This window comes from Haliotis rufescens, unplaced genomic scaffold, assembly GCF_023055435.1.
Source record: "Haliotis rufescens isolate VD_foot unplaced genomic scaffold, xgHalRufe1.0.p SCAF_16, whole genome shotgun sequence".
Classification (NCBI taxonomy): domain Eukaryota; kingdom Metazoa; phylum Mollusca; class Gastropoda; order Lepetellida; family Haliotidae; genus Haliotis; species Haliotis rufescens.
Window position 1 is genome coordinate 19,251,958 of NW_025963846.1, and position 21,251 is coordinate 19,273,208.

Consider the following 21,251-nt stretch of genomic DNA (forward strand, 5'->3'; position numbering starts at 1 on the left):
ACAAGGATTGACTCACTCAGTACTGTTGTCAAGACTACTAAAGACAATCCAGACTGACACAAGGAGAACTGGACTCAGCTGGAGAATACGTTTAAAGGCACTTGAGAGAAAAACATTTGGCACGAAGTATGGTTTAAACTTGTAAGCATTAGCGAAACTCTTCTTGACTGACCTCAACTACATACCTAATGGCCAGCACTTCCGTACTGCAGATTAGGTAGAGAAGGAATATATATTTAATTAAATCCGACTTTCTGACGTTGAGTGGGTGTTGATGGCTCCACCATCTCGTTTATTAGTATATTTCTTTCAAGGGACGGCTTTTACCAGAGGAAGTGGATGTCTGACTTCAAATGAAGAAGAAGACGGTGTAGTTCTAACCTTGTTTTGTTCACTGGATATTTTTAACACTAATCAGAAAGTTGCAAATGTCAAGAGTGAATATTCCTTGTACACAATGCTGGAGGTTTGGTTTGGTTTGGTTTGTTGTTTAACGTCGCACTCAGCAATATTCCAGCTATATGACGGCAGTCTGTTAATAATCGTGTCTGGACCAGACAATCCAGTGATTAATATCATGAGCATCGAACCACGCAATTGGGATCGATGACATGAATCAACCAAGTCAGCGAGCCTGACCACCCGATCCCGTTAGTCGCCTTTTACGACAAGCATAGTCGCTTTTTACGGCAAGCATGGGTTGCTGAAGACCTATTCTGGAGGAAGGAATGGGGTGTAACATCCTGGCCATCAGTGTCCACAGAGTGTGGGTTGGAATCCCCATTTCAACCAAATAATGATTCTTTCTTTGTCTGGGACTGAAACGGGTACCAGAAATAGGACAATAGAACTCTTTGATACTTGTTTGTTGATGTCGTGGTTTATAGTGACAGACTGAAATGTTTATACACGACAGATATATTTTTCCAGAATATAATTGGCCATAATTAAGAGACATATAACACACGAGTGTGTATCATACACAAATAAATATGTCGTGTGTACATTGATCAATCGGAAGGGGTGCTAATTGGGATTGTTCACTAGCCAATATACTAGCAAGTATCACCGTGGGCGCTTATTACGTCGAATACGGTAATTCCAAATCCGGGTAGATCTTCATCAACCGAACTCATTACTGTGTTCAAGGTCCAACTGACCTCCCCTGATCAATAGCTGTGGCTTTGTTGGTCATCCTGTTATATGTAGTGGACACTGCTAATGATGCATGGGGTAGGCAGTTCCCTGTTATCAGTGATGCAGATCCATTACTGGTGCTTTGAACTACTGAGAGACAGGTATTTGTCCTTAATGTGCATATATGTCCTTGATTGGGGGACTGAACTTTTCTCATCGATACAGTTTGAAATATATCTTCTGGACCCAATGTGGGAGAGTGGAATTCATAGACTCTTTTGACTTTGGGCATTTTGTTAGCAGTACTTGTGTACTGGTTGACAGCCCATGGTCAATCGTCTGATGTGGTGACTTAAGAATGCTGGTAATAAATTTGACCTGTGACATGAATTGTTACGTAAAACTGTACCTAGTCATTTAAAAAGGGGCCTAAGGTGCTGTGACCCCTTAGGATTGTGGATGGAAATTGTCGCCTCTTGTTATCAGACGAACGGACGTTATCATCTAGGAGGACCAGTGACACGTGACATTTTTGTGTGCATAAATTTGTTACATAAAACTGTACCTAGTCATTTAAAAAGTAGCCTAAGGTGCTGTGACACCTGAAAGATTGCAGGTTGAAATAGGTCCCCAGTTATAAGAAGCCACTTCATTGTTCGTGTGGTCCTGCTCGGTGACTCAGGCACATGCCCCAATAATGTCAATCACTGGATTGTCTGGTCTGCATTTGATTAGTTACAGGCCGCCACCATCTAGAGGGATTATTTCAGAGTGCGGTAATCAACAAACAAGCAAAATATAATAAATCCAAGGTGCTGCAGGGGCATGGGTTTGGCTCAGTGCTCTAAGGTGCAACAGCTCGCTGTTCACAGTTGCGCCCCTTAGATGTGCAAGGAATGTGTGATTGTGGGTTCGAATCTGAGATTTGCACTGGTTTCTGGGTTTATTAGCACTATACCCATGGCCGTTGGTGTCCCCAAAGTGGTAACCATTTAAGACCTACAATTCTTTATGTTTTCCTAATTGATATTATTGAAATACTCTTTAAAGTGGCTTTAAACCAAACTCACACACTCAATCTCTAAAGTACCGCAGTTTGCTCTGCAGAGTTATGTCCCTTAGCTGCCAGAATGAGCAAGCTCCTTCTCAGCGCCTGACACCTTCGTTACACTCTCGGTAACATCGCTGCCACCAGTGTGGGCGCGGCCTTTAGAAGAATCTTGAAATTTGCCCTCTAACCCCAAATGTAGTAACGTTCATGCTTTTGTTTATGTCTTTGGGAATATGCCATCATAGTGAATTTTGAAAAGGTTTAAGATTGACCATGTTTTCCAGATGAATTTACTTTGTTGTTTGTATAATCACTTTGGTTCTAGATTGCAGACTAACGGAAAAATCAACCAACTCCTCCCTTACATTCTTACTGTATCAATAACACGATAGTTGTAATGAAATAGAAATTCAAACTGACAAATAAAGTAATTTAGCAGCGGTAAGTGTATTCAGCGTCATGACAGTCGTCACTTGTTTGTAAACATAACGGTCATTCGGCTGCGAGTTCAACTCCAAGCATGGTTGTGGCCACCTATCACAGTGGGGAGTTTTGACTGGTGCCAGTGATAGTATAGAGAGCTCCGGTAATGGGCTATCGCTGCAAGGAGCTTGCAAGGATGAGCTGCTCACACATTCACTCACTCTTTCTATATGTCCTAAGCTGAAATTTAAAAAAAATTCATTGACTTCAACATATCAAGCACTGTATTTTCTTGAGTATAGAGCACACCCCAATATAATGCGCACCCCCCTCTGGCGGATTCAGTATTTTGGAGGAAAAAAAATCAGGTGACACATTTTGCTGGTGATTATATTTTTTCTACAAAATGACTGACAGTTTCAAATTACAAGCACTAAATGCAGTCCTAACATTGAATGACATAAACCTTTCTCAGATAGATGTGATGTTAGATAAAAAAGATTTTGCACTTTGCTTGTGTTGTCATTTGTTGACAAATTAATCTGAAAAAAGTATCTGGGGTTTCTTTCTTATTGTAATCGGGGGCACGGGCGGCCCAGTCGTCTAAGGCGCCGCGATTCGCTGTGCAGAGTTGCGTCCCGTGGACACGCCAGAAACCTATGATTGTGGGTTCGAATCCCGGTTCGCCCCGATTATGTTTCTAGGTTTGTCAGCACCATACCCGTGCTCGTGGGTTTCACCGAAGTGATAAACGTCTGAGACCTGCATCACTTCAGGCTTTCCTCCCACATTAAGCTGACACGCCGCGATATAACTGGAATACTGTTAAAAGCGGCGTCAAACCCAACTCACTCACCCTTATTGTAATCTGCCCGAGTTTGTTCATATTGTCAGTGTTCTGCATGGGTGTGTCAGCAGCCTGTACTGGTGTGCTGTCATTCTTACTCACTCACTATGCTATAATGGTTTTCTTTGAAACACAATAAATCATTTGGCTTTTATGTAATTTGAGTGTGTTTTTAAATCCCCCTTCAACTGTTTCCTTTCGTAATGTTTGTCTTTCCAGTGTATTGACCTGTTGTCACATTCTTCCTTGACAATTGACCACCTGCATGGTCTAGTGGTAGAGCGCCAAGAGACCGGAAGGTCTGGGGTTTGATCCACAGCTGTGTCATACCAAAAGACGTTAAAAGATGGTGCTTGTTGTCACCCTATCTGGCGCTGGGCATTAAGGGGCTAAAACAAGGACTGGTTGGCTTTGAGTCACTATACTGTGTGTGAGTGGGTCACACACACGCACACGCACGCACGCACGCACGCACACACACACACACATACACACAGAGTATATATATACCCGGTAGTATAAGTATATAATATATATAAGTGCTATAATCTTGACGTTAAACCCAATTTCACCTTCACCTCACTCCTTGATAATGACATGACACAACACTGTATGGTGCCAACAATTTTGGTGAAGCACTTGATGTGTTTCAGATTTTTGGATGTTCATGCCTCTAAGCTGATGCCTCTATCCTGAATATTTTTGCCACAATATGCAATGACATTAATCATCCACTGAATAATGCAGAGGATTAAAAGATCTGTGTCTTAAACACCTAACACTCTTCTCTTAACACTTGGTTGACACTGACATGAAACAAAATGTTCAAAGCAGTGTCTATCAATCACTCCCCCACACTTAGTAGATTAGCAATGTTGCTTCTATGTATTTAGGACTGTTCGCTCCGAGGAAGGAACATTAAAGATGTGGTGTTCAATGTAGTGGACCAACACACAGTGAAAACACACTATCATGTTTTCAGGCATCAGACAAGGTGTGGTTTTGTGTCCACCTTCAAACACATCAAATGAGATTCAAACCCGTATGACAACATTCTTGTGTCTGATTATCTTCATTTAATTTGACTTTTGTGGCCATTTTGCCAAATATTACAGAAATTTGAATATGCATATTCAAAGTGTCTCTGTATAAAATTGGGCAAGGAGAAGAGAAAATAGTATTTGGTTCCTGATATAGGTATTTGGCCATTTTGCCAAATATTACAGAAATTTGAATATGCATATTCAAAGTGTCTCTGTATAAAATTGGGCAAGGAGAAGAGAAAATAGTATTTGGTTCCTGATATAGGTATTTGGCCATTTTGCCAAATATTACAAAAATTTGAATATGCATATTCAAAGTGTCTCTGTATAAAATTGGGCAAGGAGAAGAGAAAATAGTATTTGGTTCCTGAGATAGGTATTTGGCCATTTTGCCAAATATTACAGAAATTTGAATATGCATATTCAAAGTGTCTCTGTATAAAATTGGGCAAGGAGAAGAGAAAATAGTATTTGGTTCCTGATATAGGTATTTGGCCATTTTGCCAAATATTACAGAAATTTGAATATGCATATTCAAAGTGTCTCTGTATAAAATTGGGCAAGGAGAAGAGAAAATAGTATTTGGTTCCTGATATAGGTATTTGGCCATTTTGCCAAATATTACAGAAATTTGAATATGCATATTCAAAGTGTCTCTGTTTAAAATTGGGCAAGGAGAAGAGAAAATAGTATTTGGTTCCTGAGATAGGTATTTGGCCATTTTGCCAAATATTACAGAAATTTGAATATGCATATTCAAAGTGTCTCTGTATAAAATTGGGCAAGGAGAAGAGAAAATAGTATTTGGTTCCTGAGATAGGTACAAACTGTCCTTTTGGGAAAATGTTGCCTTCGCAAAAAGTATGTAGATGCACGTATAAAACGATCTGGTCATGCATACACTGAAGTTTACTGCATGAAGTTTTATCTTTATTCAAACATATAAAAGTCAGAAGGAATGGGTGCATAGTCAGAAAGAATTGGGAACATTGGTGACTTGTAGTGTAACCATGGAGTTTTGGAATTTTTTTGTCATTAAATAATATATCACTTGACTAACGACGGATCCGGGTAGTCCGCAGTGGGTACCGGGGTCCTACTCAGTACCCATCCGAGTACCCGAATACCCGAGTACCCGTCGCAGCCCTAGGTGGTGTGTTAATGTTTTGAAGGCGGTTTGCTGTGGTTGAGCATAATCCTAATTTATCCACACAACCAGAGTGAGCAGTAAATGCTCGTGAATACCAAAGAAAGTGTGTTTGTGTTGGGCAGGTCATAATAGGATGTTTCACTTATCATAAAGCACAAGAAAAGTATATTTTCTTAGAAAATGCACTAATGCACAATAATGGGCATCTTCCCGCGGCAAGAGAGTTAACTGACTTTAAAAGTCCAGTTTCCACCCTTGCCGAACTAGGCTGGTATTATGGAGTTACATTTTGGCTGGGCTTAGAGTCTATGCATAGTCCAATCAAATTCGTGCACCGAAATCGAAATCCGGTACATAAACTATCATGCAGATTTCGGTCGATTGCAGGATTTGCAAAGCATGTGCACCGCCAACTCGTCGTCAGCAGATATTTTCCAAATCTTATCATGTCTTTAATCAAGGTGCTCACGTGATTTGATGCATTTCGCAATGTAAGACCCGTTTTATCACAATATAGATCTTTATTATCGATCGTCCTGACTGGGCGCTGCCATTTTGTGTGAAGCAAACACAAGTGATACGAGAAGTGGAATCTGATTGGTCCATAGGAGAGGCTTAGAAGGGACATAACTGGTAATAGCCACTGGTGGCACTACGATCGAACCCAGGAATTCCAGCCTAGTTCGGCAAGGGTGGAAACTGGACTCTTAAAGTCATTTAACTCTCTTACCTCGGGAAGATGAATAATGGGTTGCCACTGATTCCTGCCATATGAATGGAACCACCCATTTCCAGCAGTATTTCAGCAGCTACAGCCTGTTGTGCCTGTCTACATTTCATAAATGTTGACATTTCTGGCGTCCCCCGCCGTGATATTGCTGGAATATTGCTAAAAGCGGCGTAAAACCATACTCACTCACTCACTCATAAATGTTGAAGTACAATTGAGCTTGCTCTCTCTATGAAGATTTCAAAGAGTGTTATATGACTCTTGCTCAAACGTTGTTTTACCAGGATAACAACATGCAAGGTCTTAGCAAGGCTTTCCAAATGTTTAATGCTAACCATGTGAAGGACTTTGCAATTACCAAAATCATGTCTAATGCAATTCCCTATTTTGACTTATACCATACGTTCCCATGTTTGTTCTAATGAATTCTTGAGTTGCCTCTGCATGTGTTTGTGATCCGTGCCACCAGTGTGCAGGACATGCTCCCCTTTTCATGTACGCCTGGTATCATCATTAATTGATTGTGATTCAGAAACACATGCTTCTGATATTGTCAAAATGGTAGAATGGAATCAACCAAGATTTCTTTAATGGCTATGGAAATTGTTTTGTTGCTTTCATTTCTATGGCATGTACTGAAAATTCTGCAGGTTCTAAATAATGGCCTACTATTAATTCCTTGTTTTTATTTTGCTCAACAGAGATCAACCTCACTTACTGTGACAAATCACCGTAATGTGGACATTTCACCCCAAACTTCCAGTCTCATCCAAAGGTCCCATCTCATCCACAGGTCCCATCTCACCCAAATGTCCCATTTCACCCAAGGGTGATATATATTTATATATCCCATGTCACCTGAGCTTGTACTTGATGTGTCTGTCTGTTGTAGATCCTGCGTGTCGGTGTGGCCAAAGTGAGACTTGTGAGTCTTGGCAACGCCAGACCCTGGCTGATCCATTCCTACAAGAACACAAAGGGTCGCACCTCAATGCTCAGGAGCATGGACCAGGTAGGCATCTCAATACTCACTTTCGTGTAAGGACTGATCAGCCGGACCTGGGCCTGGTTACACAAAGAGATTTTAGCACTATGGCTAGTCCATGTACATGTATACAATCATAATAGTGATAAATCACTTCGCAGAATCAGGCTCAAGTGATAAACAAAACACGAGGACAATGGGACAATGAAGTGGGTATCTGAATATTAGCTATGTTCACTCATTGACTAGCTATTTGAATTTGTGTTTCACAAAAAAAATTATCATTTAATTTTATTGACTAAGTGTTAATTGTGTAAATCATAAGGATCCAACAATATGTTTTATTATATTATTCTTGGTCATGGTAAGTTTGTGGATGGTATGAGACATACTGTTAAATATGGTGGATAATATATGCATGGCATATAGAAATCTGTCTGATGAATCTGATATTTATTATATTTATGGGGATTGATCCCCCTAAAATAACTTTTATTACTGGAACTACCACAAATGCCACTACCATGCTTACGTTTCCCAGTGAAATTCAAAACAACAACACCTGAGAATAATCAATCTTGATTATCTGCCGAATCAGATTTCTTTGGTCGTAAAAGGTAAAATAGTGATGAAACTTATATGAATGACTTTCAAATGTGCATCTAGGATTGTTAATGAGCAATCATATTGACCTGATAATGTTGTACCAGGAGGCAGACAGAGTGTCGCTGGATGAGTTTCCTGATGGCGAGCCTCAGACAAGGGGAGATAAGTATGTCTGTGATGCTGGAACCAGTACAGCGGATCTGAATCAAGCTGACGATGGAAGCCTGTTGGATCAGGGGACACAGACCCCCCTACCAGAAATGCCATTTGCTCTTAGGTGTGTAGACACGTCAGATATAGCCCGCACGTCAGATATAGTTTGTCTGTCTAGCTGACCGCCTCCGTGATCTAGTGGTAGAGCGTCCGCCCGGAGAGCGGAAGGTCCGGGGTTCGATCCCCGGCCTTGTCATACCAAAAGACGTTAAAAGATGGTACTTGTTGTTACCCTGTCTGGCGCTCGGCATTAAGGGGTTAAAGCAAGGACTGGTCGGCTCAGAGTCTGTATACTGTGTCTGATTGGGGTATTCATGTTAAACTGCGGCATGGTATCTCAGTGGGCTAGCACTATAAATCGGCATCAGTCCGGTCTAGTACATGCAGCCACACACACACACGTGCATGCACGTCGCTATATAAGTGCAATAATCTTGGACACAACGTTAAACCCAATTTCACCTCACCTCTGTCTAGCTGGGTAGAGGCAAAATGGACACCAGTACCTTTGCTTCCCTTGTACCCAATGAGTGTCTCCTTGTGGTCATTCCAGGACAGAATAAGTTCCCAGTACCATGTATGTCTCCGAGGCAGAATAGATATCAGTACCCTTGTCTCCATGATACCCAATACTTGCAGTGATTCCAGGACTGAATAGGTCCCCAGTACCCAACGCTTGCCTCCATAATACCCTATGTGTGTTATAGTGGAGCAGATAACAGTTATGATTAATAAAATGATGATACAAGGACAGAAACTAAGAAGAAAAAACGTTAGGCACCGAAAATTCAAGTTTTCATATAATAATTAGATCCACAGCAAGTGCTTTTATAAGTTATCATGGTGTAACATTTATACAACATTTCATATAATTATAGAACAGCAAAAATACATATTAGGATCCAGGAAAAATGCAGATACAAAATATTAGTAGTTACAGTTACAGCTTTTTAGATAGATACTAGGCTAGGGTAAGAAGATCCCATCTCCTAGACATACTATTCAATAAGACAAAGGTTGTTGTTAGTTGTTGCATGAAGTGTTTAAGAGGTCGCCTTCTGCCTCAGCAATTTTGGCTGACCTGTCCCTCTTTGGGACTCATGTGTGTGAGTTTGGTATATGATTTCTATTTTTGTATATTGATATAATTTCATTTTTAACTTTGGCTGCTCTGTTCGAGTAGCTGTCCATCTCTCAGAAATAGAGTTAGTTTGGCCTTCGCTATATATCATTATTGCATCTCTTGGCTTTAGAAAATCTATGACAGATAGCGGATCTAACTGCAGTTCTTGTTTTAACCGAGCCCGGGCTGGGGCATGGTCTTGACATTCGAGTAACAAGTGAGCAATGGATTCAGGTTGATTGCAAGATGAACAAACCTTGTCATAGTGCTTCTTGTGGCCGAGTCTGAGGGGTGAGATGGCAATTTCAACTTTCCTTTCATTTGAGTATGAGTTTGACTTTTGTTGGATCTTGGGTTGAATTTTGTGTAGCCATCTGCTGATCTTACTTGCATCCCACTGGTCTTGCCATCTTTGGGCTATACAGGCTTTGCTTTTGCTTTTTATCTCTAGTATGGTAAAGGGAATAGGCTGTATCTCTGCTTTGTCTAGAGCTAGCTTCACCAGTGTGTCTGCTTTTTCATTTCCATGAATATCTATGTGAGAAGGGATCCAACACAGCTCCACCTGTTGCCCTTGGTCCGATAGTTTTGTATATTCATATAGGATATTATTGACTGTGTTTGGCCTGGAGTTTGAGTTCCTGCCGCCGATGGCTTGAAGTGCACTTAGCGAGTCTGATAGGACGACTGCCTTTGCTTCAGGAAGTTCCGGTATGAGTTTGAGTGCATGATGAATTGCCTCAAATTCAGCAGTGAATACTGACTGACCAACAGGCAGGCGACCGAATGTGCTTGGGGTTTGGAGCTGTGGATATGGATCCCGTAACCAGCACTGTTGTTGATAGGATTCTTAGATCCATCAGTGTATATATAGTCCGAGGTAGTTTGAATTTTGGTGATAGCTACTGATTGTAGAAGGGTTGGGTTTTCTTTTTTGGTGACTTCTGATGTTAAAGCAGTGTCAACTTTAGGAGTTTTTAAAGTTCAAGGAGGATGTAACACTTTGTAATGACTTTCTGGATCGCTGAATGTCATCACAATTGTGACTTCGGATGAGTTATTGTACTAATATCCCAGATGGTTTTAGTGAGGGATTTTTCCAAGCTAGGGCTTCATCTCAGGTGTTTTTGTCTTGCCATATCTTTTTAACCAAAGGGTTTGATGTTCATCCCCAGAACGATAATATTGCTTGCTCTCTTTCAATGGGAGTTATCCCGTTTCTACTTGTAGTGCTTCTAGTGCATTAGGGCTTTGTATTGTATTCTGTCGAGGCTCAAGACAGTATTTGATTCTGAGTGAAAGGCCTCACAACCATAGTCAATTTTTGATCTGATAAGTGATTTGTAGAGGTCCCGCTGAGTGTCCCTCAATGTGCCCCAAGATGTTCCTGAAATTGCCCGTAATACGTTCAGGTCTTTTTAACATCTGTTTTCCACATATTCTATATGTTTGTGGGAAGTGAGGTGTTGATCAAGGATCACCGCAAGAAATATTGCAGATTTTTTTAATTTGATTGGAAGACATATATATGTTATGTCTACATAGTTTTATAGATTGCCTTGAACTATTTTATTTCAGTAAATCTGTCATCACCTATATTAGAATAGCATTCAGCAAATACTTCAATTTAGATTCATTAAGGATTAGCCCCATACAAGCTCATCTATTGTGATACCATAATCTCTTTCCAAGCAGCCAGTGAATATGTCAACAAGATTAGTGCCAGTCCAACAGGTCTCAAGAGAGATAGGTACAAAATGTCCGATTGGGAAACGTTTGACCGTACTCCTGTCAAAATGTATTTAGATACAGGTATAAAATGATCTGGCCATGCATACACTGAAGTTGACTGAAGTTTTATCTTTATACAAGCATATAAAGTTGAAAAGACCGAGGGCTTCTGCAAATGATAATGCCCTGAAAAATAGCGTTACCGTTATTATAGCTAAAATGGATGGAATTTGTTACCAAATAAAAAGAAACAACAATATCGATTTTGAAACATTTGCTGCAATCAACACTAATGTCACTGACCCACTTTTACAAATATGGAAACGTCATAGAACGAACCAGATGACGTCACTATTGAATGTACGTCACCTATCCCTATCCTATGATGTCACCTAACAACGGGCGTGATAATGGCCCGTCGTCAAGTAATATGAGGGCATTATCAAGTTACAGTGGCCCGCTCTTTTCTGATAACATGCAGGTGTTTTTATGATAATTCTATCCATTTTAGCTATAATACAAGTCATTGCTGTCTTTGTTTTAATGGCAGACTTATGAAAGGAGAAAAAGAACAATCTGATAGGTTTCAAAGTTGTAAAATCAGTGTTGGCATGGTAATGTAGATTGAAAACAAATTGGACACTTCTGTGAAATGCTATTTCACAAATTAATAACGATTGTTAAAGATATTGTCCATCTGGGATTTCCATGTGGCTAACTAGTTTTTCTCTACATTCATACTAGTAAGAATATAATTTCAATTTTTGAATAATTCACCTATTTATTTTTGCCCTTTATCTGCCTACTACTACGCTTTGGGGATTTTAGGACAGAATAGGTCTCCAGTAGCCTATGCTTGCCTCCCTAATACCCAATACTTTTTCCCCTGTGTTGATTTCACAACAGAAAATACCACCTGTATCACATGGTTGTCTCCTCAACACCCATGGGGGGATACAGAGGGAGGGTGCAGGGGTGCGCAACCCCCCTTTTTATTTCGAAATAAATCTTTATTTCTGTATAAATTACCACCAAAGACAATAAAAAGATCTTAGTTGTGCACCCCCCCTTTTCAAAAAAGCTGTATCCGCCTCTGTCACCTTATGCATTGCGTGAAAGGTGACAGTTAGGAGTGTTACGATATTGGTAAGCACTTCAGTTCCATGGTTTAATTCAACTCTAAAATCCATCTAAAATGATACACTGAAAACTTTTGATATCACAATAGTTGCTTACAATATCAATAGTTATCGCAATAGTTTCTTTCAATATCAATAGTTATCGCAATAGTTATTTCCAGACCAATAGTCACCCCGAGTGACAATGGTAGCTGCTGAGTGTCTAAGAATTATATCATTTATGCTGTGGAATCTCATCAGAATCAGTTAACTATTGGCTGTTAGCCCAACCTTCTTTCAGTTACACTTGTACAATCACATATGTTTAACTGACAAGTGGGTTAGAGGTCAAAGTGTTCAGGTTAGGGTTTGATTCCTACATGTACAGTACAGTGTGTGAAGCTCATTTCTAGTGTCTTCACTGTGATATTGCTGGAATATTGCTAAGAGCGCTGTAAAACCATACTCACTCACTCACTCACTCACTCACTCACTCACTCACTCACACATGGGTACAGTGTGTGAAGCTCATTTCTAGTGTCTTCACTGTGATATTGCTGGAATATTGCTAAAAGCGCTGTAAAACCATACTCACTCACTCACTCACTCACTCACTTACTCTAAACGTCAGCATGTGTGCTGCGTATCCCTGTCCTCACCTTCTCAGACTCTGGTGTAGTGGTAGAGCGTCCGGCAAGAGAGCGGGAGTCCAGGGCTCAATCCCTGGACACGTCATACCAAAAGCTGTTACGTGATGGTACTTGTTGCTACCCTGCCTGGTGCTCTGCATTAAGGGGCTAAAACAAGGACTGGTTGACTCAAAGTCACTACAGCATGGTATCTTAGTGGGTTAGCACTATAAAATCGGCATTAGTTCGGACTAGTACAAGCAGCCATCCACCCACCCACCCGAACACTCACTCACTCACTCACTCACTCACTCACTCACTCACGTGCATGCATGTAATTTTTTTGTGCAATAATTCTGGACGCGACGTTAAACCCCATTTCACCTCACCTCACCTCACCTCACCTCCTCACTGTTCCAGCTCCTATGAGAAGGTTCGACTGATTGCCCGGCCGTGGAGGAAGCCCGAGGGACATCTCAACAAGTGGCTGCTGAAGTTCATGCTGGAGTCGGTGATGCTGTACATCATGTCCAACCCAGGGGTCCGCAACACCGCCATCTACCAGAAGTACACACCCTACCTGCAGCCAGTTGTAGTACAGGAGCTTGTTGAGGTGAGTTGCAGCCAGCCCATGGACATTTTAGTTTATAGAAGATGAATGCTGAATCAGGTGATCTCTACCTTGTACCTTGTTGTGCAGGGCCTTGTGGAGGTCAGTTGCGGCCAGCCCATGGACATTTTAGTTTATAGAAGATGAATGCTGAATCAGGTGGTCTCTACCTTGTACCTTGTTGTGCAGGGCCTCGTGGAGGTCAGTTGCAGCCAGCTCATGGACATTTTAGTTTATAGAAGATGAATGCTGAATCAGGTGGTCTCTACCTTGTACCTTGTACCTTGTTGTGCAGGGCCTCGTGGAGGTCAGTTGCAGCCAGCTCATGGACATTTTAGTTTATAGAAGATGAATGCTGAATCAGGTGATCTCTACCTTGTACCTTGTAGTGCAGCACCTCGTGGAGGTCAGTTGCGGTCAGCCCATGGACATTTTAGTTTATAGAAGATGAATGCTGGGACAGGTGATCTCTACCTTGTACCTTGTTGTGCAGGGCCTCGTGGAGGTCAGTTGCAGCCAGCCCATGGACATTTTAGTTTATAGAAGATGAATGCTGAATCAGGTGGTCTCTACCTTGTACCTTGTACCTTGTTGTGCAGGGCCTCGTGGAGGTCAGTTGCAGCCAGCTCATGGACATTTTAGTTTATAGAAGATGAATGTTGGGTCAGGTGATCTCTACCTTGTACCTTGTTGTGCAGGGCCTCGTGGAGGTCAGTTGCAGCCAGCTCATGGACATTTTAGTTTATAGAAGATGAATGCTGAATCAGGAGATCTCTACCTTGTACCTTGTTGTGCAGCACCTCGTGGAGGTCAGTTGCAGCCAGCTCATGGACATTTTAGTTTATAGAAGATGAATGCTGAATCAGGTGATCTCTACCTTGTACCTTGTTGTGCAGGGCCTCGTGGAGGTCAGTTGCTGCAAGCTCATGGACATTTTAGTTTATAGAAGATGAATGCTGAATCAGGTGGTCTCTACCTTGTACCTTGTTGTGCAGGGCCTCGTGGAGGTCAGTTGCAGCCAGCCCATGGACATTTTGGTTTATAGAAGATGAATGCTGAATCAGGTGGTCTCTACCTTGTACCTTGTTGTGCAGGGCCTCGTGGAGGTCAGTTGCAGCCAGCCCATGGACATTTTAGTTTATAGAAGATGAATGTTGGGTCAGGTGATCTCTACCTTGTACCTTGTTGTGCAGGGCCTGGTGGAGGTCAGTTGCAGCCAGCTCATGGACATTTTAGTTTATAGAAGATGAATGCTGAATCAGGTGGTCTCTACCTTGTACCTTGTTGTGCAAGGCCTCGTGGAGGTCAGTTGCAGCCAGCCCATGGACATTTTAGTTTATAGAAGATGAATGTTGGGTCAAGTGATCTCTACCTTGTACCTTGTTGTGCAGGGCCTCGTGGAGGTCAGTTGCTGCAAGCTCATGGACTCTGTAGTTTATAGCAGAGGCAGGGTCAATTAAGCCCTGATGCTGTAAGAACTACACACCTTGTACCTATTGAAGGACAGTTGACAGCGTTCCGTTGTCAGGAACATTCCTAACTCTTACCCCCAGGTTGTTGTGGTGCATATAGCTAGCTAGTGCTTGTACACTGTCCTTTTAATGAGTGAGGCACAATGACTCTGGGCTGACCAACATTCTTCAGACATTCACAGAAACTAAGGCTTCTACTGCCCAGTGAAGTCACAGAATGTCAGTGGGTAAAATGAAGACATATGGGACAGTCAAATATAGGCTGTACTTATAAGGTGACCAATACTCAGGTCACTGTGCAGAGCTGCATCACTGTGGACTAGCTGCCATATGACATGCCTCTATGTAACAGAAATACTGTACAAAATATCCATTTGTTATCTCACTCACTCATAGTTTTACAAATTTTGCCCATGTGGAGTAGCTATGTACCGTATTCACTGTAATAAGCACCCTGGTAAAACAAATTGACTAAGGCGGCTGCTTATTAAAACCTTGACTAACATCAAGTCTATGAAATGGAAATATTTTACAGAAGAAAAAATGTTAAATTATCTTATTACAATATAACAAAAAGAAACCCAGAGACTCGCTTCAATTTCGCAGACTTTATTGACTTACTTACTTTTAGATACTGATAATAGTTTAAAAGAAATTATGTATCATTTTTGCGCTGCTGTTTTTTGCAAAAGAAATCTTTTATATATACAATGTATGGACTGTCCTGTACTTTCAGTATCATACAGAGGTGTTTATGAAGATTACAAGTCTACAAATTTGTCCAGAATTTGGTCAGGGGTGATTAAAGGAGCAGGGTGCTTTATACAGTGATTATGGTATATTAAAATTCTTGATCTTGATCTGATCTCAATGCCGCTTGAGATCTCGATCTGCATGAGCTCTCCTGTTCACATGTTTCATTCTTTGCTCAGATGCTGGAGGATCTCAATTGTCTGACCCGCACATGTCTCACAGTCAAGGTCAAGTCCTCCCTGTTTCACAATGCAAAAGTTGAACGAGGTATGTCAATGACTATCTATATTTGCTTAGATTTGTATTCTTTTCATTTTTGCTGTTATGTGTGCTCTGATCCAAGGGAGAGAACTCTTGTCAATTCACTAGCCAGAATTTCAGAAGAGATCTGAGTCATGATCAGATCATACATTAATCATGTCATATAGATTGTGTTGAGCCACTAAAACTTGTTTATAACCATTCTGTGAATAGACCTTTTCATGGTTCATATCAGCCTTAAGACATCTGCATCTGTGGTCTAGTGAATAGAAGGGGCATGGGTGGCCCAGTTGTCTAAGGCGCTGTGATTCGCTATGCAGAGTTGCGGCCCTTTGGGCACACCAGAAACCTATGATTGTGGGTTCGAATGCCGGCTCACCCCAATTATGTCAGCACCATACCCATGCTCGTGGGTTTCACTGAAGTGGTAAACGTCTGAGACCTGCATCACTTCGGGCTTTCCTTCAACATTAAACTGACACGACGTGATATAACTGGAATACTGTTAAAAGCGGCGTTAAACCTAACTCACTCACTCACTCACTCACTCACTCAATCGGGGCGGTCGGGTAGCCTAGTGGTTAAAGCATTCGCTCGTCACGCCGAAGACCCGGGTTCGATTCCCGACATGGGTACAATGTGTTAAGCCCATTTCTGGTGTCCCCCGCCGTGATATTGCTGGAATATTGCTAAAAGCGGCGTAAAACCATACTCTCTCTCTCTCTCTCTCTCTCTCACTCACTCACTCACTCACTCACTCACTCACTCACTCACTCCATGAACATACAGTATTACCCAATTCCATTTTTTTACTATTGATTTACATGAACCATGAATAAAGAAATGACATGTTGATGGGCTGTTGTTCTTTTACAGTTGCTTCAGGAAGTCTTGACGACGACATCGTTATGTACGAAGCGAAGATGGATTGTACCTTTAAGCTTGGACAGTTTGTGTCATCGCTGACGTGAAACCCACCATGATGACTGTCGCCATCATCCGTTCATATCAATCATTAAACATACTGAGAGCATCAGGGCCAATTATTGAACATTTACAGAGTAGCATCCACTCATTGACCTCCCTCACTTTAGGCGTTCCTCCACCATATTATTAAAGCAGTGTAAAACACTAAATCTTTTGAACTTGTCCATCATCTTCTCAATTCATCATTGAACATCCACGGAACGTCATCCTCTCATGTCAATCATGGAACGTTCCCAGGACATCACCACATGTCAACTTCAGCAACCCATACTTGTTGCAAGAGGCGACTATGCTTGTCGTAAGAGGTGACTAACGGGATTGGGTTGTCAGGCTCACTGTCTTGGTTGATGCATGTCATCGCAACCCAATTGCGTATATCGATGCTCATGATGTCAATCACTGGATTGTCTGGTCCAGACTTGATTATTTACAGACCGCCGTCATGTAGCTGGAATATTTCTGAGTGCGGCGTTAAACAACAAACAAACAAACATTAAGCTTGAATTACAAACTGTACACATTTTTCAGTTTCAGTTTTTCTTTTAATGTACCTTCCATGTGTATGTTAAAACATTTTTCATGTACTATTTAAGGAGACTGTATTCTGATGAATGTTTAATATCTGTTCTTTAGTTTTTTAGTTTGTATTTTTTGTTTGTACACTCTTGTAAATGTTCTGATGCCCACACAAATGTTGCTCAGCACAGTAGTACCTGAAAAAGAGAGTATGAATAGTACTTGGGTGGGTGGCAGTCCTGAATGACCAGGATGGTTGTGTCATCTGTCTCTCAGTCTGTACATCCTGCCTTGATAAGTCTGTAATGCTCAGTACCAGGGATGGGTATCAAAATATTTGGCAATGCACAAGGCTGTTTTGCGATACGTATCACAATATATTGTATAATTATTAATTTTGAATTCAGCAGCAATCTGATACATTAATGTATGAACTCAAGTTCATAAATGGAACAAAACAAGATGCTGGTACAACATAATGTTTACTCAGACAATAAATATGCAGCCATCTTGGGGCCCTGGATGCATGCTCTGGGGCAGCGAAGACATTTGGCAGGAAAATAACATTTAAAAAATCGCTTTTTGACATCTCCCAATATATCAAGCGTGAAAATATATTGTGATACGTATTGTAGAAAGAATGAACCTCAATTTACTGATATACCGATAATACTGCACACCCTTACTTGGTACCAAATCCACTCAAGGTTGGTTATCATTCAGAAATCTTGTTAAATATACTGTTGGATAATATTGTGTTTTTAGAAAAGTCCATTGTGTTTCTTCATTTCGTTACTTTTAGTTTCTTGTGCAATAAGCTATCAATTTATTATTATATTTTTAGGAAACAATCTAAACATTTTAGGAATAAAATTCTGACGTTTTATGAAATGGAGTATCGGTATTCTGATATCTGTAATTGGTTTGTAATATACTTTTGTTGTGTGCGATATAAATCTGCAATTAAATCTTTTTGAACAGATACCAAAATATACCACTCAACATTTGATAGGGTTTGATACTTAACGTTCTGATTGTCCAGGGGGAATAAGTCTGGTTTTGGGGAAATGTTGTATAAATAGGATGCGATAATGGGCATGAAACGGACGCATGTTTAGCTTCATCTTAAGTGACACGTTGTTGTCGCCCGACTTTATAAGTGTGTGAACTCGCACTGTATCCTCATCAAGAGTTGAGTAGTATATATCAAACAGTAGATTCATTGTTGACTGTATTTATACATATATGGCTTTGCAGTCACCTAGAGATCAAAGTTGCTGATCACGTGGAACTCTGGTTAGCAGCATTAATCCCGATACTCACTCATTACCTTGTATGTATGACATGTAATTCAGAAAAATAAAGGACTTAATGGTATGATGCTTGTCTGATGTTTTGTTTTGTCTTTCAAAGTATCTCTGATGGAAGCTCCTTGTTGTCAGTCTCAACTCTAGGAGGGAGCTTCAGAGGCAAATGCAGTGTTTGAAGGCAACGCATTTTACTGTTCAGAGTTGTGTCCCTTATCCCTTCCAGGATGTGCTGTTTAAATACCAGATTCATGTTATTGTTATTCTTTTTTTTCATCACCCGTCAGGTGTATTCTCCTCGAACTATGTTACTTTGGGGTTGCCTCCCACTTCAATGAAACACCATGATACAACTCCACATCAATGAAACACCATGATACAACTCCACATCAATGAAACACCATGATACAACTCCACATCAATGAAACACCATGATACAACTCCACATCAATGAAACACCATGATACAACTCCACATCAATGAAACCCCATGACACAACTCCACATCAATGAAACACCATGATACAACTCCACATCAATGAAACACCATGATACAACTCCACATCAATGAAACACCATGATACAACTCCACATCAATGAAACACCATGATACAACTCCACATCAATGAAACACCATGATACAACTCCACTTCAATGAAACACCATGATACAACTCCACATCAATGAAACCCCATGACACAACTCCACATCAATCAAACACCATGATACAACTCCACATCAATGAAGCACCATGATACAACTCCACATCAATGAAACACCATGACACAACTCCACATCAATGAAACACCATGATACAACTCCACATCAATGAAACACCATGATACAACTCCACATCAATGAAACACCATGACACAACTCCACATCAATGAAACACCAAGATACAACTCCACATCAATGAAACACCATGATACAACTCCACATCAATGAAACACCATGATACAACTCCACATCAATGAAACACCAAGATACAACTCCACATCAATCAAACACCATGATACAACTCCTCATCAATGAAACCCCATGACACAACTCCACATCAATGAAACCCCATGACACAACTCCACATCAATGAAGCACCATGATACAACTCCAAATCAATGAAACACCATGATACAACTCCTCATCAATGAAACCCCATGACACAACTCCACATCAATGAAACACCATGATACAACTCCAAATCAATGAAACACCATGATACAACTCCTCATCAATAAAACACCATGATACAACTCCACATCAATGAAGCACCATGATACAACTCCACATCAATCAAACACCATGACACAACTCCACATCAATCAAACACCATGATACAACTCGACATCAATGAAGCACCATGATACAACTCCACATCAATGAAGCACCATGATACAACTCCACATCAATGAAACACCATGATACAACTCCACATCAATGAAGCACCATGATGCAACTCCACATCAATGAAACACCATGATTCAACTCCACATCAATGAAGCACCATGATGCAACTCCACATCAATGAAACACCATGATTCAACTCCACATCAATGAAACCCCATGATACAACTCCACATCAATGAAACACCATGATTCAACTCCACATCAATGAAACACCATGATTCAACTCCACATCAATGAAGCACCATGATTCAACTCCACATCAATGAAGCACCATGATGCAACTCCACATCAATCAAACACCATGATACAACTCCACATCAATCAAACACCATGATACAACTCCACATCAATGAAACACCATGATACAACTCCACATCAATCAAACACCATGATACAACTCCACATCAATGAAACACCATGATACAACTCCACATCAATCAAACACCATGATACAACTCCACATCAATGAAACACCATGATACAACTCCACATCAATCAAACACCATGATACAACTCCACATCAATCAAACACCATGATACAACTCCACATCAATGAAACACCATGATACAACTCCACATCAATCAAACACCATGATACAACTCCACATCAATGAAACACCAAGATACAACTCCACATCAATGAAACACCAAGATACAACTCCACATCAATGAAACACCATGATACAACTCCACATCAATGAAACACCATGATACAACTCCACATCAATGAAACACCATGATACAACTCCACATCAATGAAACACCATGATACAACTCCACATCAATGAAACCCCATGATACAACTCCACATCAATGAAACACCAAGATACAACTCCACATCAATGAAACACCATGATACAACTCCACATCAATGAAACACCATGATACAACTCCACATCAATGAAACACCATGATACAACTCCACATCAATGAAACCCCATGATACAACTCCACATCAATCAAACAACTCCACATCAATCAAACACCATGATACAACTCCACATCAATGAAACACCATGATACAACTCCACATCAATGAAACACCATGATACAACTCCACATCAATCAAACAACTCCACATCAATCAAACACCATGATACAACTCCACATCAATGAAACACCATGATACAACTCCACATCAATGAAACACCAT

The 21,251-nt window shown here is 40.8% G+C and overlaps 1 protein-coding gene across 2 annotated transcripts in view; it reads left to right on the forward strand.

Moving 5' to 3' along the window:
- Positions 1-17,247, forward strand: part of LOC124121658 (general transcription factor 3C polypeptide 1-like) — a 293,316-nt gene extending 276,069 nt beyond the window's left edge. For both annotated transcript variants that reach the window (XM_048396961.1, XM_048396960.1), the window contains exons 38-42: positions 7,274-7,393; positions 8,077-8,249; positions 13,207-13,399; positions 15,801-15,888; positions 16,759-17,247. In XM_048396961.1, the coding sequence (XP_048252918.1) occupies positions 7,274-7,393; positions 8,077-8,249; positions 13,207-13,399; positions 15,801-15,888; positions 16,759-16,853 (669 nt within the window). In that variant the 3' untranslated portion in view covers positions 16,854-17,247. The remainder of the gene's footprint in view (positions 1-7,273; positions 7,394-8,076; positions 8,250-13,206; positions 13,400-15,800; positions 15,889-16,758) is intronic.
- Positions 17,248-21,251: the final 4,004 nt, after the last annotated feature.